This window comes from Catharus ustulatus, chromosome 4 (assembly GCF_009819885.2).
Source record: "Catharus ustulatus isolate bCatUst1 chromosome 4, bCatUst1.pri.v2, whole genome shotgun sequence".
In the NCBI taxonomy this organism is placed as follows: Eukaryota; Metazoa; Chordata; class Aves; order Passeriformes; family Turdidae; genus Catharus; species Catharus ustulatus.
Genome location: NC_046224.1, coordinates 71,910,985 through 71,932,885, shown reverse-complemented (window position 1 = coordinate 71,932,885; position 21,901 = coordinate 71,910,985). Strand labels below are relative to the sequence as shown.

At 38.7% G+C, this 21,901-nt stretch overlaps 1 protein-coding gene across 13 annotated transcripts in view; it reads right to left on the bottom strand.

The window, feature by feature from the left end:
• Positions 1 to 21,901, bottom strand: part of ERC1 (ELKS/RAB6-interacting/CAST family member 1) — a 282,848-nt gene that overhangs the window by 100,072 nt on the left and 160,875 nt on the right. For 11 of the 13 annotated variants that reach the window (XM_033057010.1, XM_033057014.1, XM_033057016.1 and 8 more), the window contains one exon: positions 12,714 to 12,845. The exons of the other annotated variants lie outside the window; for them this stretch is intronic. In XM_033057010.1, coding sequence (XP_032912901.1) covers positions 12,714 to 12,845 — 132 coding nt within the window. The remainder of the gene's footprint in view (positions 1 to 12,713; positions 12,846 to 21,901) is intronic. 13 annotated transcript variants of the gene reach the window in all.

The following is a 21,901-nucleotide window of genomic DNA, read 5'->3' as shown; positions in this document are numbered from 1 at the left end:
TGTCAGCTGTAGCTAGAAAGCCTCCACCCATTTCAGAAGATGCAAAGAGTCAACTCCAGCTCCTCTTTTCTCTTTGCCCAAATGACAGTGTATAAAGCAAGGTGCATCTTTGACTGTCTAGGACTTAGCCACAATTCAGTTCTCTGTACACAGGCCAGAAAGCTCTTTACGTATTCTGAGCAGAGAACTTAAATGGAAAGTTATTTGTTCACCGTTTTTAGGCTTTAAGTGACCTGACTGGATGACAGCTTATCTTTAAGGAAGAACATCAAGCTGAAATAAGTTTCCATTAGAGGAGAGATTTCCTGAGAGACTGAACAAACTATGTGAAAGAAGGCAAAGAATGTCAATTAGATCAGGATGGCATTCACAGCAGCAGACAAGGTAAATGTCAAGATAGGACAAATACTTTGCATAGTATTACATCTCCGTCCTTAGGAAACATGAAAGCAAGGTGGAGAGAAAGGGCAGTGCAATAGGAGAAGTTTATTTATCATATTAATGACAGTCTGCAAAGAAATTATTTAATTACAAAAAACCTGAAGCTCTTTTCAGGAGCCTATCTGCCATCTTAACCTCCCTGCTCCTACCCGCTGTCATTTCAGGCTCCTGCAACTGCAAATCAAAACCCAGGCTTTAGCACAGACATGGAGATACCACATTATCTCCAAACACGCAGTGGTTCCAGTAAACCTTTCTGGCCACTGGGTAATGTGGAGCCAGGGACTTGGCAAAGGGCTTGGTCAAGTTCTCCAAAAGCCAGTAAAAAGATAGCAAAATTGAGAAAGGGACTGTATATACAAAGTATTACTGAGGCTGGAAATCCTACCAGCCTCTGTACTAGCTCTTGGAATGATTTCTGGTGATCAGGATAGGAAAGCTCCAGTTCCCTCACCTGTAACATGAGAACTAATGCACTGCTAAGAATTCCTGAGAACCAAGTGATATTTCAGACCAGGAAGAATGCTCAGATCAACTGATGTAGTTGTAATTATTTACCTGTTAAAATCGGAGCCCAAAGACTTCAACAGACAGATGGTTCACTAATGGAACCTCAGTTTCCCCAAACACTTCAGGTTGTTTACATTACAATGTCGTGGCAGCTACCTTTTCTCTTCCCATGGTGAGCTCTCCTGAGTGATAAAGCATCACCTGAAGATAACTTTTCTACTGCACAGAAAATTGGAAAAGGTTTCTCTAGCCCTCTCAGGAAGATAGTTCTAGAGCTTAACTTCCTGCTTGCACCTTTTCAGAGCAGCAGAGCATTTCTGGGTTATGAGCCAAGCCACAAATGCATCATGAATGCTGGTAACATTATGTAATTCACTACAGTGGGACTGTGCAACTCTAAAGGCAATGACAGTAATCAGTACAGGGGGAAAAAGAGCACAATGCTATATACTTGAAAAAACACTTGCAGAGGCTCTATTCTGAAATGGTGACCCACACAATCCATGCTTCTAGGCTATGTGCATACCAAGAATGAGGAAAAGGCTAAAGAACACCCTGCACAGACACCACAAAGGAAATTGTTCTAGTCTCAAGTGATAGGATATGAATGCATCTAAATCCACATGTATATGACTGGCATTAAAGAGAGCAAATCATTGGTACACTATATTAAAAAAACTTTATGTTAGGTAAGGTTTTTTCTCACCTGTAGATTATCAGTTTTTACAGAAGAGACTGAGTATCTTGTTTTTCATCTTTTCATAGAACGGTTTGGGTTGGAAGGGACCTTTAAGCACCACACAGGCCAACCCTCCAGCCATGCCCTTCACTAGATTTGGCCCCTCAAAGCCCTGTCCAACCCAGCCCTGAACACTTCCAGTGATGGGACATCCACTTCTCAGGGCAATCTGTTCCAGTGTCTCACTGTACTCATAAAGAACTTCTTCCATGAGTCCAGTCCAAACTTCTTCTCTTTCAGTTTAAAACAACTGGTCCTTGTCCTGTAATTAGAGACCTGAGGAAGAGTCTCTCTCTCTTTGAAGTTCCCTTTTTATACTTCAAGATTACAATGAAGCTTCTCCAGAGTGTTCTCCAGACTGAACAATTCAAATTCCCAAGGTTTCCTCACAGGAGAGGTGCTCCAGCCCTCTGATCATCTTGGCCCCCTCTGGACCTGCCCAAGCAGGTCCATGTCCATGTGCTGGAGGTCCCAGAGCTGGATGCTCAAGGTGGGGTCTCTCCAGGGCAAAAGAGAGGGACAGAATCCCCTCTCAACCTTGCCAGTCTGTAATTAAAAGTCTAAAAGGGCATGACAAAGGGAGCTGACTGTTACACCAAGATCCCAAGCTGGAGATACAGTATTTTAGGTCAAACGTAGGAAACACAGTTTAATGCTTAATTACATACCTGGAATCAGAGTTGTTTTTATGCTTCTGACTGAAGGAAAGAAATTCAAATTCTTTCAATATACACACAGACACAGTAAGCTATGGGGTAGCTGTTTATATTCACGATTGTATCTCAAAATTCCAGGCAGAATACAAAATGCTGAACTTTCAGAGGACACAGGTACAAATACCAACCAAACAATTTTCCATGATCTTTGTATAAATCAATCACTAGAGATCTTTTCAAAACCATCTCAGCAGGTCAACAAGTATATTTAAAATTATTTTTTTTCTAAACATAGAACTGTTTGGTATAAACAAGAAATTAGCATTACAAGACAAAATGTAATAAGAATCAGTACTATTGCACAAAATTAATTAGGCAAGCAAAACATCTTGTAGTTAAAAGCCAGCAGAAAGAGTATCAGAAGTGCTGAAAAAATAATTAACATTTATCAAAGTGTCACTCTCAGATGACAGTCTCCTATTTATCTACAGCTCTTGAGTTAATAAAGTATTTTTTATCTTACTATGTACATTGCTGAAATGATAGAGAGACTTCAAATTTCTGCATTATCTTTTACTCAGTTGCACTGATTAGACTGTAGAGAAGGAAAAGAAATAGAAATCAAAAGAAAGAAAGGCAAAGACAAGAGATCTGGCTCCATGTAAACTTGTTTGGATCCCAGAAAAATTTCCTAGAACAGATGTTAAGACATGGAAAAAAGCACAGGCCAGACTTGGGACTTAGGCATGTAATTTAACTGCCTCCAGTAACATATTACAGGGAGAAAGCACTGAGTCTGACATAACTTGGATTGCCAGCAGGACCAGATGGTTTGCTTAAATCACAAGCTAATAAACCTTTACACAAAGTAAGAGGGAAATGAATTATGGTTTCATCATAGCCCCATTTTTGTTAAAGCCATAGGGTGGCTTTAAGGTACTCTTGAAGACTATATCCAAGACACTTAACTAAATTCTTGGCTATTCCGAGTTAAGGGAACAAACTTCAAATTCCTACAGATACTGGGAAAACTGTAAGGCATAGGTTTTTTAGAGCTAAAAATATCAGAGGAAAAGGAGAGAAATCAGTAAACAATAATAATAAAAATCTTCCTGTCCCTCAGTAATACTGTAATGTCTGATTTGTAGGGTAAGGACAGCCCTCAACCACAGAACAGCTGAAAGCTCTGCCCCAATGACAGCAGAGGAGTGTAAAGCAGGATGGCTCTGTCCCACCACACAGGCTAGAGCCCTGGCTTCAATGCAAGCCCCTCTTATTCAGCACCAGTGTACAGGATGCAGTAATTAAGATGTTTCTGTACATCACCTCCACCTGCATCTCAAAGGGGATGTCAGACCTGCAGCCTTTTGCCACAGTCACCTGTGTACAGCATTAGAGGGTTGTGGCACATTGCACATGGAAAAGGAGTTCTGTTTGCAGTAAAAAGGAGAATTAGTGCTGAAGCTGTAAAAATGGCTTGTGGATTATCAGTTCTCCAGAGAAAAGGCAGGGTCCTTTGAGCATCTGTAATATACAGCAGTAATTTTAAGGATGAACTCTTTCTTTACATTATACTGTGTGGCTTTCTTAAATCTTTGTGCCTGTGTTTTTTGGGTTGTTTGGATTTTGTACATTCAGCATTCCTGATAAAATAAAGAGTGTCTTGGTGTCTTAACAGAACTGGTGCCACTATTCTGTTCTTACCTTATTAAATGGGAAAAAGGAGATGAGCAAGATAAATAGAACAAAAGCCTATGGTCTGAAAACCTACAGGATACTGTAGATGAATGCAATTTTTCTTATCACTGTGAAACTGAGATATTTAGACAGCTGATGTCTCTTATTTCCATGAGCTGGTCTCCCAACAAAAACTTCATTATAATAAGAGCACCTGAGAATAAAAAGGAGTTAATGCTCTGTACTGCTCCTTGCTGTCTCCACTGATGGCTCTAGGCAAGGAAAAGCACTAATGAGATTGACTATACATCTAACATTACCATGCTCCTCCTGCAGAAGCCACACAAATATCAACAAAGAAGTCTCTGTCAAGGGGTTTCTTACTTGAGTATTCATCAAGTGCTTTTTGCTCATACTCTGAGAGTGCTGAGTTTTTGTACGAAGAAAGAGGAATCAGGATTCACAGATGCTTGGAAAAGAGAAAATTCCTAAGTCTTCAGGACTCTGTAAATCACAGCTGTGTCCTGTAAGGATGTTTGGAGGTAGCTTTGACAGCTGTATCTCCTGAATGTGGGCTATAACCTACATAAATAAGCAACAGCCTACTGCTGGGACAACAGCTCTTGAGAAGGAAACAATAATTGCCGCTGCTTAAAATAAACAAAATATTTGAGTCAGGTCTTGAAAAAATCTAAGTGAAAACTGAATTCTGATTTCTACTGAGGAAAAGAAATCTGTTTTAGTCACTGGTATCTGAAGACTGAAACAAGTTGCAATTCTGTTTCCACATTTTCCTCAAGTGAAACCATCATCCAGTGAAATCATCCATTCTCATTACGCTTTTTAATCCACATAACCATACCAAAGGAAGCTGTCCTCTTTTACCTTATATGGATCAACAGTCTCAGGAAACTGTCTTGTGTTTATCTTCCAACAATTCCCAACCCTTGGGAATACAGGAGCAATCACTAGGAATAACTAACAATCCACCTTGAAAAAAACCTGGATTTTGATCACCTTTTAAAAATCTCTACAGAGGCAGAGACACTAGAATGCAGCACGTGAAGCACATCCTGTGCAGTGCTGCACACACTCATTTGGCACAATTTATCCCACCCAAACAAAGCTCTCCCAGATGTATGGCTAATTCATGATATTCCAGCCACAACTCTAAACATGGCCATCTTCGAAATAAATTGCCCTTTCTTAAGGCCACATCTACTGCTGCTAAGGTAGAAGTGAGACTAATTGCCCAAGGATTTCAGCAGCTTTTTAACAGATTTCTGCAGACCGTGCTGATTCCCATTTTGCTGCATTTTAAGACAGTTTGAGGTTAACTAGGATATGTCACTATGGCAGACAGTTTAGATCTAAGTGAATAATATTCAAAGTAAATATTTAATGCTGTGCTACACAGCACAGCAAAGACTGTCAATCTATAGAGCACAGATTGATTTTCCAAAGAGAAAAATTGTGGGATGATGTATTAACTCACTACAAGCAGTGAAAAACGTTATGCTGATTCCATATACAACTTTAACACTCTTTTCCCAAAAGACATTAAGGATCAGGAACATAAATAAATGAAAGCACATGCACTGCCATGTGAAGGTTGAACATGTGGCAAACTGAAGAAGCACAGTCTCATTGGCAAACTCAGAAAAGTTTCCACCTCCACAACCTTGTGGAAGTAGATCTTTAGCATTTTAGTTAACAGAAAGCAAACAGCAGAACCTAACTACAAGAAATAAAAAGAACTTCCACTATTTGGAGCCAACTGAATTCAGGCTGAAATTCAGTGAAGGGTTTGAAGCAATCAGATGGTAAACAGCAGTACAGGAAAGTCTGGAAACTTTTGTGTGACTAGGAAGTATTTCAAATGAAGAGGCATCCTCAATTTAATGAGCCTCAAGCTTGTCACTCTTCTGTGTTTTTTGATATAGGACAATGCTATGGAAAGCAATACAATTTTTTTTCTTGCACTCCATAGACTGGGGGGGGGAACCCAATTATATCAGAAAAAGAACATGTATTTTTCAATTTATGACTAATGTTAAATTAGATTTTTCTAATGCTTTAAGGAGCTTTTCTAATGCTTTAATCTACATATTATTATATCACGCATTTAAGATCACAGAGAATGCAACTGGAAAAGAAATTTAAAATGAAAAAAGCACAGGACTAGCTTAAACAAATATTAACACAAGCGTTTGCATGGGTCCTCACAATTCCAAGCAAGAAATAATGTAACCAAGTCTGCAAGAATTTGATTTTCTCTTGAGCCACAACAAATAAAATGCTGTCTAGAAGTAGGTGCTTAAGAAAATAATGTAACAGGCAGACAGATGCCAAGATAGAGCTTTGTCCGGAATATCTGACTTTAGTAAAAGGCATAATGTGAAATCAGTATTTCTCTATTAAACAATAAAAAGGGATAAAAATACAGACAAAATGATCTTAAAATCAGCAATTGCACCAAATTTATATAAAACAGTTTCCATCAGTATTTCTCATTTCATTAAATGAAAAGGTGAGTTATATGGAGAAATGCTCAATGTATATTTTGCACAGAGGTTTTCAGTGTACCCAGTTCTCCTGAAAGTCATCAAATTTTGACTACTTTGCAAGCTTAAATGAGAGCAACAAATTAAACAAAAACAAAGTAATAATCTCTGGAGGAATTTAAAAGACAGGTAGATGTGGTGCTTAGGGACATGGTTTAGTGGTGGGCTTGGCAGTGTCAGGTTGGAGTCTATGATCGTGGAGGTCTTTTCCAATCTAAACAGCTCCATGAGTCTAAAAGATTTAGAAGTTTTTTTGTCTATAATGTTAGAAAAAGATCTCTGCCTCAAAGTCATTAGGCATGACTTTCTATTCATCATTTCTCTCTCTATTCATTCTTCCCATCTGGAGGCAAAAAGCCCTCCCCAAAAAAAACCCCACAAACAAAAGCACTCAGCACAGCTGAGAAAAAAGCCAGAAAAAATTTTACTCTTCCACTTCTTTAAAGATACATTACTGAAAGCAGAGGGAATTACGTACCAAATTACCTCTCTCTTGCAGGGAGTGTGACTCAGTATTTTTAAAGGAAAAAGTTATGCAATCCACTTAAATATCTGGGGAAAAGTAATTTTAGGGAGATGCAGTGCTCCTAAAAAATACTGCAAAGATAATCACTGGCAGGGACACAATGCACAGTGAACTTCTGTTATCCAAAATGTTTTCTCTAACCAAAGCAGAACAATCAGACAAAAGAATAAAGTAAATCTACTGGAAAACAATGGTAAGATTATACTTTGGGCTGACACTGACTTAGAAAGCTCTTAAAATTTTTTAACAGTAAAACAAATTAAAATACAGGTTTTTAACACAGAATTTTACTTAGTATGAACTAAGTACTCAAATTACTTTGCACATGTACATATATACACACACTCAAAAGCCAAAATGATTTTGGCAGACTTTTACAGAAAAGAGCTTTTCAGAAGATATTCAAGAGAAGTTCAGCCAAAGAAATGTAAAGTTGCTAGAAAAACCTCAGAAAAAATCTCCAGCACCTTCACTCCCCAGCCATACCTTGGATTACTGCCTTGATTTCCAATCTTAGTTCATCAAATTTCTCATTAGGAGATACAGAAGAAGAGACAAAAACATTCATTAAAAGCAAAGTCCAGCAGGTATTACAGAGCAGTCAGAACTCTGATATTTCTGTGGTGCTCAGAAAATATCCACAGGGAAGTGGTTCCTGAAAAATTCCACTTTTATATTTTTCATTTGCAGGAACCTGCAGGAAGTAACTCTGTGTGTCTGAAATTATGCTGTGAAATAACTTCAATTATTTCTCAACATATGTGAGAAAATATTTCAGATCTGTTTCAGTAACAGATCTGTAGGTGTTTTATTTTGCATTTTTAGAAGGTACTTGATAGCTAGCATCCAATATATGATAAATCTGTTGAAAATGTAGTTTCTATTCTGTTCTCACAATGAACTGTAGTTGAAATAGTATTTGCTAGAAAGTTATAATCAGAATGGTGTTCTGATGGAAGTGCAAATGACAGGTTCCATTCCAAACTTGGTGAGAATTTCTGTACAGTAACTTACAGATAAGCAGAAAAGGCTCTTGGAGGCTCCAGATTCAAACCCTTGAAGATCTGACATTCACAGTAGGGAAACAAGAGAGACTGTGAGGGAGGTTCTGGTTGAGTTATTAACCTATTTCATCTTTATTTTTCCTTAACAAACAGATACCAATTTTGAAATAGGGATACGTGATAGAGAATTTCACGAATCTTGTTATCAGCATATTTTACATGTAATGTGTACCTGAAATAATATTAATCCTGCTGAAATAATTTAGAGATAGTGGGAGAAAGGAATGAGCCTTAGAAAGCCCATTTAAACAACACATCACTTTTACAATATCCCATCTTTTTTTTTTTTCCTTAAAAAAGGAAAGCAGAAAAATCTGCCCTGTGTAGGATAAAAAGACATAGTGTATGAGCACAGATACAGCTATTTATAGGTCAACATGCTTAACCTTATTTAAAATGTCCCACTGAGAGCCATAACTTCAAAAAATGTTGACTGAAGGTGTCAAGATCAGACTGCCAAGTTAAAAATTTCAGTTTAAGTAACTACTTAAGGAAGGAAGGAATGACGAGCTAATGGTCATTATTTTATGTGTTTATTTGCCATTACATTTTATGGTAAGGAGTTAAATGTTAGTTGATACTATACAGAGCACAGAGATAGTGATGAGGGGACAGAGATGCACGACTATCAGCAGGAACGCTACTTAAATTTCTAAAATCTTCTGCTTTTCAAATTGGAAGGAAATAAAATAAGCTAGAGAAACTTATGTCGTGATCAGGCAATGCACCATCTCACACAAAGAAACAGGAACCCATTGTAAAGGCTGCAATATGTTTCTGGTAAAAATATTTTCAGTACTAAGCAATCTGCCCCTACAGATCAATGCTTCCTCAGATGCCTCTCAAGTTCTGCATGGGGATTCATGAACCAGGGCAGTTGAAGTGCTTCTCATGAAAAAAATCCCTTCAAAAATAAGACAGTTGTTACCACGAATTAAGCCACTGCTCCATTTCATAACACAGCCCCAGAACAACCTCGGCTGGGGAAACAGCAGGGATGTGCACTCCAGCATGGGGATGAAAGTGAGCAAGGAAAAGGAAGCATGAAGTATCTTGGGTGAGAAAACATTTGTGAAGTATGCCCTCCAACAAGGAGGGCTAAAAATGCCAGTAATCCTACTACTGTGCTCCTTGAGACAAGAACCTGTCACTAATTATTGTTCAACACTGAGTCACAGAACTTGAACTTGTGTTTCACTTCGTTCCACAAAACGGGTCCCACTCTTCCATGATGATCAAAGCACATTTCCAGCATTGTCCTGGGAACAGTGCTGATTAGGACTCAATTCATACAAAGGATAACTTCCTGCTGCAGGAGAAGGGATGGCAAGATGCACCAGGACAGTGAACAGGTTTGTGAACAAGACAGGGCATCTTGTCAAAGAAAACCTCCAACAGTGTTTCTTAGGGAGCAAAAACTACTGCTGTATTTCCAAGCAGGGAAAAACTTCTGGGTAATTCCTTTTTTATCCCCTCGAGGAACATAATGATAGCTTTTCTAAAATAAACTCAGATTTGATTAATGCAGAAATAGTGCCTGAATCTACACTTATCATCTCTAATAAAAAGCTTTATGATAGAAGTGTTTATCTGACAAATCCTAACTTGAGCCTTAAGGGAATACTTACAAAGAAGTCTGCGTAAAACTTCTGACCATCCCCAGAGAGGGCTGAACTAGTGGGGCCAGGCGCAATACAACATGACCCCACAGCTGTGAGTATTTACATAGAGGATTCAGCAGGTGCACCATCAAAACCAGGTGACTACTATTAGAAAGAAAGGCTTGAAGAACTTTCAAGTCTTCCCATCTATGCAAGACTGCCTCATCTGCTTTCTGTATGACAGGGTTTCTGCTGTACAGAGCAGTAGGGATAATAAAGCTATGCCAAATCGAATGGGGGCACTGCCCCCAGTAGGAAATGCCTGATTTTATTCTTGGGAGATGACAGAAAGAACAGGTCTAAAATCCTGAAATAAACAGAAAGCTTTAGCCAGCAGGAGACATCTTGTATACACAGACTGTATATTAACACAATTAACCCACTGTCACAGTTGATACACATTTAGAGGATATTTTCAAACACTGGGTTGAAGACAGCAAGTTTTAATCTATAACAGATATATGAAAACCACGAAATCCAAGGTGGCTTTGTGGACACTGTAATTCAAATCTGAAGCCTATAAAACAGCACAACACCACACACCATGAGATGATGGAGGGTGGGATTACACAACACAAGGCTACAGTAACAGCACTAAATATTGGGGCAGAGGCATGCACAAATGAGATGTCCTCATACCTTGAACCACCTAAAGCCAAAATGGTTGACCTCATGCACTGATTCATTAAAAAGCTTCAGACAGGCAGTGAAGTGGCAGAATGGTAGAAAAGGAGATAAACAAGAGAGGAAAGAAAAAGCATGCAATTAAAAGCAAATTACAATCAGTTACAACAACAACATTTTAAAAATCACACACATCACTCACACTTGGTCTAAGAACATTCATAATCTGTTATATGATTTGTCAAAGTCAATGGATTTGCCATTCATAATATATGGAACATGGAGTCTTGCATTTTAAAACTTTAATAGTAATAATCTGTGTTTGTCTTTCAAAATTCTATGAAGAACTTCCACAGGACATAATTAAACAAAGAGGGGAATTCCTTAAAAGTATTTGGAAGAATATGCACTGAAAAACTTTTGAAAAGAAGTCTCCTCTGCACCTTGGAAAAATAGCTACTTGCCACCACTCTGAACACACCTGACTGTATTTAACCGATACTAGAACAAAATCCTATTGGACACAGTGGGGCACAGCAGGTCTCCCACTGCTGACTAGAACAAGACTCTGCAGATCCTTTGCTGTTGTGCTATTTGTTGCGCATATTTTAGAAACCATAATTGGTCTGAGGTGGCAGTTTAGTTCTGTTGCAGTAAGCCACTGCTGTCATAGATGTCAACTTTTTTTTTTCAAATACTGCTGCTCTCATTCCATCCTCCTTTTCTCTCTCCTCACTTCTGTGTGCACTGCTACATCCAAATTTATTTATTTTTTATGCTATTATGTATCATATCCACCAATCTTTACCCACAAATCTCACTTTTCTTGGCTCTCTTCCTCTCTTCTCAACCTCTCCCTTGGCCCTGATGGTTTATTGATATTCCTGCCTTGTCTCATTTTTAAGATGTTACACCCAATTCCAACAATCTATTTTTTATATTTATATATATGATATATAAATATAATATATTTTTATATTCTTCAAGCATCAGCTTCTAGGCTCTTGAAGAATATTGAAATGGTCACCTTGTCTTGTAACTCATTAATTAAAATATTATAACATCCTAGGCATCAAATCACATACCAGTTTGATTACTTTTGTGCCTCATCATAGAGCCCAATGCTTTGTCAGACATGTTTTCCTTTCAAGGAAATGTAATCTTCAAAGTGGCATTCACTACCCAGTTAACATTTCTATTTCATGCAGTTTTTTAAAATCCTACAGAAGTTTGGAAAGAAGGCATTCTTGAAAGTGAGCTCCATCACACTGTCTAGGATCCTAAAATACAGCAACCAGAATCATTCTCAATAGATTCATCAGCAAACAGCTGAGCTTGACTCAAGCTCACAGAGAGACAATTGCTATCTTCAGGAAAACTTGAATTTTTACGTCTTTTTCATTAAAGTCTCTGATACAAGAATACATGATAAGAAAAACCTCTTAAAATATTTTGAAATGCACTTGGTCAGAAGTGTTGTTAAGTAAATAGCATAGACAAGGAGATTCCTCCATTGAAATGCAACTAACCAAATGCTCCTGCTTGCTTATTACCCCAAATATAGCCAAAAACACCGAAGTGGTTCACAAAAAGTAAAAGTGCCAGTTTCAGCTACTGCTTCACAAGCTTTAACAAAGTCTCACTGATTTATTCACAAATTAGGGTATGTTTACTTGATGATTACTCACCTGAGCTAAAATCAGGCATGTCCATGATTCTTCAGAGTTATCAGTGGCACAAAATCAATTACTGCAAGTTGAAAGTTTCTACCAATGGCTTCAGTACACAAGTATGTATTTTCTGTGTGTATGCTTGGCTCAAGACAAGAGATTTGTCTTTTTAACCAGCTGCTTTGCAAGTGCAAAGAGACTGTGGTCCATAAACAGAACCAGGCTAATAAAACCCATTGTCTTTCAAATATATTCAACGAACAAGACAGTAAATCTACGTATACCTCACACACAGGAAGGCAGCTTTGACAGGCAAGACAGATTAGAAGAGTTACTACTGAAACCAATATTTCAAAAGCTCAGGGTACCTTATATTTTGATTTTAATTTCAAGAAAATCTTACCTATGAAATACAACTTACTATGAAGGCTTTGCAGATTTTATGAGTGCTGTTACCTAACGGTGGAACAGACAACAAGATCATCAAAGCTGTGTTTCACGCAGGAAAGCAGGGAAGTTAGTACTTTACTCTCTGGTTACTTTCCTAGGAGGACTACCAGCGACTTTACAAGATTGCAGACCTGTTTCTCAGCATTGATCCTGGCTGACTCCTCTTGTGCTAGCACCATTTCCCGCTCTGCAGTTATCTGAACACTTTCTCTGAGTGCCTCTTCCAATTCTTCAATCCGATCATCCTTTTTACGCAGATTGTCCTGGAAAATGACGGGAGACTAGGTGAAGATGACTTGTTTGGAAGTACAGCGTTTTAACCAACCAAGTTTTAAGCCAATCAAAAATGTGCTTCTCCCTCCCAAGGTGCAATTGCAGGCAAATAATCTTCACACAAAGGAAAGAATGATGAAGAGATGCAAGAGTAAGAGGAAGATCACAGTAAAGAGAAGGAGAAAGCCAGTGAAGCAAGATCTCAAAGCAAGAGGGCTTGCCCGGTGTGGCTATACCACAGTCTTGTCAGATTATAGAGCACAGAAAAGCAAGGATTGTTGGAAAATAAGGATTAGTAAGCAGTTCTGAAGAAGCAGAGAAGCCAAAAATGGCAGGAAGGTAGCAGGCATTCAGAATTGCCCATATGCTCATACATTCAGCAGCAGGTGTGGTAAGAAGGGAAACAGAGCACTGCACTTTGGAATTTGCCATTTCCAGGTTAAGAGGGAGAAAAGCAAACATTGACCCAACAGAGTTTTCCACTGTTCAGATTATGACTTAAAAGAAGTTTTACACCCAAGGCTCTCTAGGAAATATGAAGGACTCATATGGGCTGTTTGAATCTAAGACATTGAAGTATCAAGACTCCTTAAAAACTTAGGGAATTGCTCTTTGATTAAGAGCATCTTCACAGTTGTGAGGTCAGATGTGCCTTATATGTTCAGACTGCTGAAGAAAACTTACACTGCTCATCAGAAAATATGTTTTATTGTTTCTACAAGCAGCATAACTTAAAAAAACACTTATACAAAATGATGCTATTGTTATTCGTAAGGGAGACTCTCCTAACTTTAGTCTTGCAAGGAAAATAAATGTGTCTTTTGCTACTGCAGAATCAGCTTCACAGAAGGCTGCAAAGCAGACTGTGCACACATGAATGCCCTGGATCATGGCTGCTTAACAAACCCACCTCAAGGGAGCAACACCAAAAGAGTTTTGTACCACATAAAGAATAAGGAAAAGGAAGACTGACTTGGAAAAAAATTGTCCTTGCAACCTTCATAATGAAAAACTTAGTCATTGGAGTTTAACAAATGAATCTGATTTATGCCTTGATTCCTGTTTCTAGCACCATATCCCCAAAGATAGTTGTACAAAAACCATTTCTGACAGTCTCAAAACTACCCCTTTAAATCAGTTTCCAAGGAGAGACACAAAGCTTTATAGCAGACAAAGTAGTGCAGGACAGTAGCGCAGTAGTGTCCTTTGTAGCGCAGGACATCTGGCACCACTGCCCTGTTAAAGAGCAAGGCTGGTGCTCAGCTACCAGCACAGGCAGCAGGAGTAGTTAGGCTTTGCAAGCAGAGCAGCCTTCCGCTGATGGTTACATTCCAAGGTGGATTCACTGGGCAAGTAATTGCTGTTTTCTAAAGAAACAAATGGAGAGATCTACATTTCAAAACCAGGAGTTGCTTAACATGTTTTCACATTTTCAGAATCGTTAAGGAACAATGATAACATCTTCCAAAACTAATTCTTTGTTATGATAATTGTAAATGATGTCTCGTCAAAAAGATGAATAATAAGGTTACAAAAGGCTCTGCAAGGAATACTGACCTAGGAAATATTTATTTGCCTATCTTCGTTACAGAGTAATTATGAACTTTACTCCTTGATATCTCATTCATGGACAACCAAGTGAATGTGTAGTTCTGTGTGTCAGTTAATGGGAGTGGGAACTGTACATTTGAACAGTGGCATTGAAAATGGAAACTCCTTTAAAATAAGAATGCAGAATAAAACATTCTAACATAGGTATATCCGCTCTTCATTCCAGGCAAACATTTCAGAGGTGACTTCAACACTGTATTAAACATGACACTGTACAGTGCTCTATTCAGACAGGTGAACTCTTGAGGGACAGGAGGAAGAACAACTGGCGACACCAAAAATACAGTGCCACATTTGAAAAATCTATATTCATATATAATTACTTTTCCTAATATAATACATAAAATTTTACATATATGATAGAGGGTTAAAAGTTAAAAATCCAGGCTGACTTAGAATGAATTGCCTAGAAATGGTGAACTTTAATACTAATAACCACCCAGTAAGGAGATACTGAGTAGAAGTTTTTCCTGTCTCAGTCAAACCTGGCTAAAAGATGTGCAATTTTACTCTTCTAATGGTGTCATGATGTGTGCAACCACCTGACAAAACCACACAAATGACTGGCAGGAGAAGCAGGTTGATGCATAGTAAGGTAGCACCTCCATTAGTGCAACACAGACCCAAAACACTCTTAAAGAATTGTTTCTAGCTCACTGATTTGTGACTAACTGATTAGCATTTGAATTACTTTTTTTTTTTAAATATAAGCTCCTGTCTCATATTAGTAGATAAAAGTGAAGTGAACCTTTTGACACACCAGCATGTTTTTTCAACTCTTCGGCGCTGAACTCTAAAACGTGACAGGCTCATGCTGACCTGTGCTGCTGCTGCTTTCCTCCATTTAATTACATGAATATTCTACCTTAATTGTGATAACATTTAGACTCTGGGAAAAAACCTATCAATTTAAACTACAGTTATAACATTTTTACTACAGTGACTATTCCTCTGAAGCAATTATACCCATGGCAAATCTTCCTGTATTTTGATAAAATATCAGAATGATAAACAGTGACAGCCTCTCTTTGGGAATCTTATAAAGATGACTACTCAGAAAGAAAAACATTTATTACTTACCTCTACAGTAACTGCATTCTTCAAGGTATATTACCTATCCAAATACCTCTGTGGCCCTCCTTCCCTTACCCTCCTGCATCCCATGTGCATGAGATTGCACAGCAGAGATGGAATTAGACTGGGACAGAGAAGACAGCTCTGCCTTTATGCTCACTGGTGGCAGCACACAGAAAATGAAAAACCCATTTGACACTGTGGGAGTGCCAAGAGTTCAGGCACAATACATTTTTTTGCTACCTATGTTGTGATCCAGTTGCTGATTCACATGCAAAATTAATTCCATACATGCCTGTCTGAAAGTCTGAAAGGAAAAGGAGGTGTGACTGACGCACATTTCTGGGCTTTTCCTTTCACTTCAGGAAGGAAGTGGTGGGATGGCCAAGTGATGCACGTTAAAATGATGTATCAATTTAATCTATCCTGCATTCATGTGATGTGTAATCCACCATGAAGTTTTATGGAAGTGCATGAAATAGGATACATGCTTTCACCAAGGCATTTAGGTTCAATTAAATCTGAGGTATCCTGGCAAACTTCAAAATCCTTGTCCTGAACTACACAAAGATCTTTATGGCCTAATTTCACTCTTGGAATTAAGGTGGATTTTTCTAGTCAGCTCCTGGGGAAGATTAGTTAACAGTTTGAGAAGGCAATGAAATGATTCTTTTAACTGCTGAAAGCATTTCTAAGACTAGAGAATCACCTGGTACTGAAAGTATTTTATCAAAAAACCCTGTAAATAATGCAATAGCACATTTTACCTGTGCCCTTGCATATATCAGATGGGAAGAATGCAATGCTGGAAGTGTTTTGCAGTAGGAATCAATTACTTCTTAAACAGTGAAATCATTACATCATTACAAGCCCTTATTCCTGTGAACTACTGCTTTTGCAATAGTATTTCCTCAAGAAGCCATGATCTAGATAAAGAACTTAATGACCTCAGTGCATTCTAGATGGAATAAAACTCTCCCTAGAAAGAAAACCCCTCCTTTGTAAACTGACCTTCCATGGGGTAAGCGGAATCCGGGAACTCAGCTGCCTCAAGTACTACTTAAAGCTTCCTCATGGATACAATCATTTAGTTCTTGAGACAACAAATACTTCAAATATTTGGAGACAGTCCATCCACAAATGTTAAGATTTTTTTTCCAGTTGAAAATATGGGGGCCTGATTAACTGTAACTTTAAAGAGCATGCTGGTTAATTAGAGGAAAAATTGAAATATTCTTCAAAGACTTTTCAAAAAATCTTCCATAAAGTTCCCTTGCTTCCTCTTTTTGGCCATTACCATAACCAAATAGGAAGAATAATTGGTTCTACTTATAGTCAGCCCATTACTAAGGACTTCTGGTTTGCAGTCTCAGATATCTACCAAAAGACGCCCAAAGACTCACAAAAGTATTGAAGCTAGATTTCTGCAGTGTTGATGGAACTACTGAACCTGGAACAAAAGATGCTCTGCTCAATACCTACTCCTCAGAAGAGGACAACTGGTGAAAACAAATCAGTTAGTTAAATAATGCCTGCTTTTCTCTGAAAAATATCTGCAAAAACCTGCATGTCTTCCTAAGAAGGTCCTGAAGCTCTAAGGGAATATACAGTGTGGTGCTACCAAAAGGAGGTATAAAACTTTCATTTGATTTCAAGAGCAAACAATCATAGGACCTTAAAGCTCAGGTAAGCATGGTGGATCTCCCTCATTCAGTTCCACTTGCTGATCAACTACTTCAATTCTCTGAACAAGAAAAGCACACCAAATTGTAACCCATAAATGGGGAAATACCTCTTACACTGATGAGACAATACCTTGACTTTTGAGGTTTTCAAGAATATACATCAGGTAAATGCTGAAGGCCAGAACCCCATGATACAAAACCCAAATGACAGTTATGACAGAATCTAGCTCAAAAAGAGTGTTTGGGGTCCTTCTGCAACTCATCTGAAGTAACAGAAGTCCACATTCATTATCATTTCCTGAAGAAAGTGGCAACATAAAAACATCTCCCAAACCTCCAGAAACATATTTGCTTGAAAAGCAGAATGAAAGAAGATTTTATAAACTCCTGAAGAAGGAAATACCTTCAGGGCAGTGTGTAGCTTGGAACCAAGATGTAGCATAAACCCCAAACAAACTCAGATCCAACACTAAAGACTCTGCAAATAAATTAACAGAGAGGCAAATTACCATGTAAAGCTGCTACAATATATATTGCTGGGCACCAACAAGCAGTGGAGTTACATTAACCACTGATGCTAACACTGGCTGCATACAGCTGTCTCGGTGTTCTCAATTGCTAAAATTAAAAAAACCAATGTATTGGGGGTTATCTGTGATTGGGGAATAAATCTCTGGCTGTTAGAAGTTGAGTAAATCCAAGTATTAGGTTTATATGAAGTTCCTGTTTCTCACAGAGCAAGATGAAGAGTGTTTTTTGTAAGCACAGCAACATCAGATGTAATTACCAGGAGCTGCTGAATGAAAGGAGCAGTCTGAGAGCTACAAAGTACAAACTGCCAAGTAGGAGCTCCTTGATCAACATTTCCTCATCTTTGGAGATCAGACCTGAGATACACAACGATTATGTCATTAGAACAACATATGTCAGCATCTGGAGGATTGTATCTGCCAAATAAGACACATGGATTGGAATTCAAGCCTGACAAGTTACATAAATACAGAAAAAATAACTAAAGGAGACAAAAGGAGAAAGACTGAAGTAGAAGAATTTAATTCCAGTAGGAGTTGAGAGGGAAGTGCAACCAAAGCTAGCCACAGCACTGACGTGCTGTATTGAAAACATGAAGAAAAACAGAAGAAAGAAAAATAAGTAGAAAAAGAGAGTATGTGTATATCCAGAGTTTGTGTGCACTTGTGGATCATCAGTTGCAGAAAAGACAAAAATATATTTACAGTAAAAAGAAAAAAGGGATAAATATTATTTCTAGTCATGATAGGTTTAATATAACCAGCCCATTAAGATTAGCATGGTGAAAAAAAACCGTACGGAAGCCAACGCTTTGTGAGAAATGGCCAGTGAAATTTTCTTTTTAAATAGAAAGGTAGAAAATGGAGTGATGTTTCAACTACACTGTCCCTTGAAAATACTCAAGAGTGATGCAGGACTATGAATGATGCTGCCAACAAAAATAAGTCCTCTTCTGTATGTGGGAAGGATGCACATTAAAATACATTTACATGGGAACAAACCCACTCAAACCCATGAAAGCTGGGAAAGAAATGTATCCACTCCAGTGATAGAGTGCAATAGACAATAACCAGATAGATTCAAATTACTATCAATAGATCTAATTTAAATGAAACGGAAGTTAAAAAAGGAGGGGAAAAAATTCTAGTGAAAATCTAATGAAAAGAAAGGCCTAATCTTTCACATTGTCTTTTTCTTAGAAACACATAAAAGCCTTAAAAAAACTCATGCATATTGCTATTATTGCCTGACAACTGCTAAATTGTATACAAAAATGTGTAAATAACTCCAGCCATTCATACTTTTTCCTTCCAAGATATTTTGCATCTTACCACCCAGGTGTTTTACTTTCAAAAAGCTTTTCCAGAACATGCGACACTTTTGTTCAGTATCGGGAGGAAAGTGAAATACAGAGCCTGTGATAATGGTACAAAAGGATCTTAATCAACACTAGCTGAAGGAGAACAGAAAGGAGAAGGGGCAGTTCCAGACACTATTACAGGCCCAGAGAAAGGGCAAGGCAGCAGTGGTTATTCCTGTGGGAAACTGGCAATGTCCTTTCCTGATAGCTGCCATCTCTTTGGCACTTCTTTCCCATTGCTCTAAGCTTGGTGCTCCCAGCACAGCAATCACTTATGAATCTGGGGCTTGTACAGGCACTTTTCATTAGCAACAACCCAGACAGACCCAAGCACCTTGCCAACACTAACAACCAGGTTTACCATTTAGCAGCTGCACGGGGTGCCAGCAGCTTTAACATTTTGCTCCGGCTGTTGCAAATCACCACATTTGTAGTTTTTAAAACCTAGAGGGACAAGGTTTCTATCAAACCACAGCAGGTCACTGCATGGACTATTGAAATGAGACCCAAAGCTGACAATACAGCTGTGAAAATGATGTGAAGTGAGCAAAAGCAATAGATACCTCTAATTGTTATGGGGTTTTGTGGGTTTTTTGGTTATTTGGTTTGTCTTTCTTTTTTCGGGGATGTGCATGTTTTTGGAGCGGCTAATTGGAAAAATGCTACTGTAAAAAGATTTGTTCTTCTCTTATAAATCAGTACAATGACTCAAGGCTCCTAAATTGATACAGGATTACAGAAAACACCAGCAGCAGTTCTAACTAACTGCAATATTAACACGAAGCTCAAACCCCTTTGTTATTCCCTTGATACAGCCTTATTTGTCTGAACTCTCTTTGTAAATGTCAGTCCTGTCATCATCATTTTGCTAATATATCACAAGTCACAAGACCTACCTTTCTTTGCTCATTTTCAATCCTTCAGCAGACAAGACCATCAGAGTACCACACATGGACAGCTATAAAAAACACTGCTCTTGTTTTCCCTTTTTTTCATAGATGAATATGGGACAAAAATTGCTACTGATAAAAACAGCATTGAAGAAATGTTTGCTGAGCACTTGATCCCACTGAATCTCTTCCACTCCCTCAATTTTGAAGCGAATTCCTGCAACCATGTCTGGGTTTTGATATTAGCCTCTGATGCCTCTTTCTTGATATGCATCATAGTAGAGCAGCTTTTGTATTTGTGCTATGAACTGCGTCCTTTAAAGCAGCCCTCTATCAAGATCCTATTGCTAATCACAAAACATTATAAGCTAAAAAAATCCCTTTCTTCATTTCACTCCATGAAGACTTTCTCCCCATCTTCAAACTAGAGATCAGTATAACAATTTCCCATCAGAAATAAATTATCGCTGATTTTTCATGCCATCCAGGAACATCCCAATGCACCCACAATCCCCCTGAAAGTCAGATGCATCAAGTGAAGGTAATTTCCAGAAGATCTGCCCTGATATAACATGGAATTGAGCTACAAACCAGAAATAAACATATTAATTTGGGGAAATGCTTGGCTTAAGACATTAAAAGCTGTTCTCATTATCTTTACTAGTAAATGTCTGATCTGCTATTCCACTGTATCCAAAGAAAAAGGACACATTTGAAGAAAATGAGAATAGAATAGGATACAGAAAATGTAAAAATTTGACAATTAAATAGCAATCAGGAAACAGTGAGCTTAAAAATACTGAAATTAGGTGTTTGAAAATAACAGCTTTTCATATGTGCATTTGCAGTGTTACACTGACAATAGCTTTTAATAGGCAACTTATAACATTCATAAAAATCATCATTAAAATTAACAGGCTTAAAACCCAAAAGAATGAGAAAATGAAAACACATTCTGAGAGATTCTCACTTCTTTATATAAAAATTCCAATTGTTTCTATAAAAGAGTGAACTAGTTCAGAGGAAAGGAAAAAAACAGTTATTGTTTCCCTCCAGTCCCAAATATTCCAAAATGATTCTCTATTATTCTCAGTGGTATGAAGTACTCCCTGGCTCTTGTCTTCACTCATTCTTTTCCATGTTCAAGTATTTAATTTCATTTAATATCTGTCCGCACAGAAGCCTGTACTTATGTTTACTATTTTCTTCCTTGCCTTTACCTCTCCTGTTTTCCACATCCATTTGTGTGGTGGATGGTAAGCATCACTGTACATTCACAGGGGGAATGCACTGCTCACACTTTCAGTGGCACAGCAGCATTCTCTGGTTTGCTGTTTTTAGGCAGTTTAGTAAGCAAGATTAAAGAATAATACAGATTTAGACTGAAATTAATTAGGCTTAGTACTATCTGAAATGAATTAGAGTACAGTAATTTCACAATTACAAGCCACACCGATTATAAGCTGCATCTCCGGGTGTCGGCAACATTTCGTTCTTTGTCCATACATAAGCCGCACCTGATTATAAGCCACTCTGTCGTTTGCAGCGAGGACCCGCGTGCAACAAAATTGCCAAATAGAAACAGAATCGCGGGATCGCGGGGTTTACTGGCTTGGCTCGGGCCGCGCGGGCTCGGCCCGCTCGGGGTTGCCAACGGGGCCAGGTGGCCCAGCTCGGTGCTGTCGCTTAGCGGGGCCGCTCCCGCCAGGCTCGCTTGCCCCGGCCCGGCACTGCCCCGTGGTGGCAGGCAGGGATGGAGCCCCCCTGCTCCCGCGGCGGTGGCAGCAGGCGGGTACGGAGCCTGCCTGCTCCTGCGGTGGCAGCAGGAGCCCCCACCTCGCCCCCAGGCTGCGCTGCCTGAAGGAGGGAGCCCCCCGCCTCCCCCCTCCCTCACT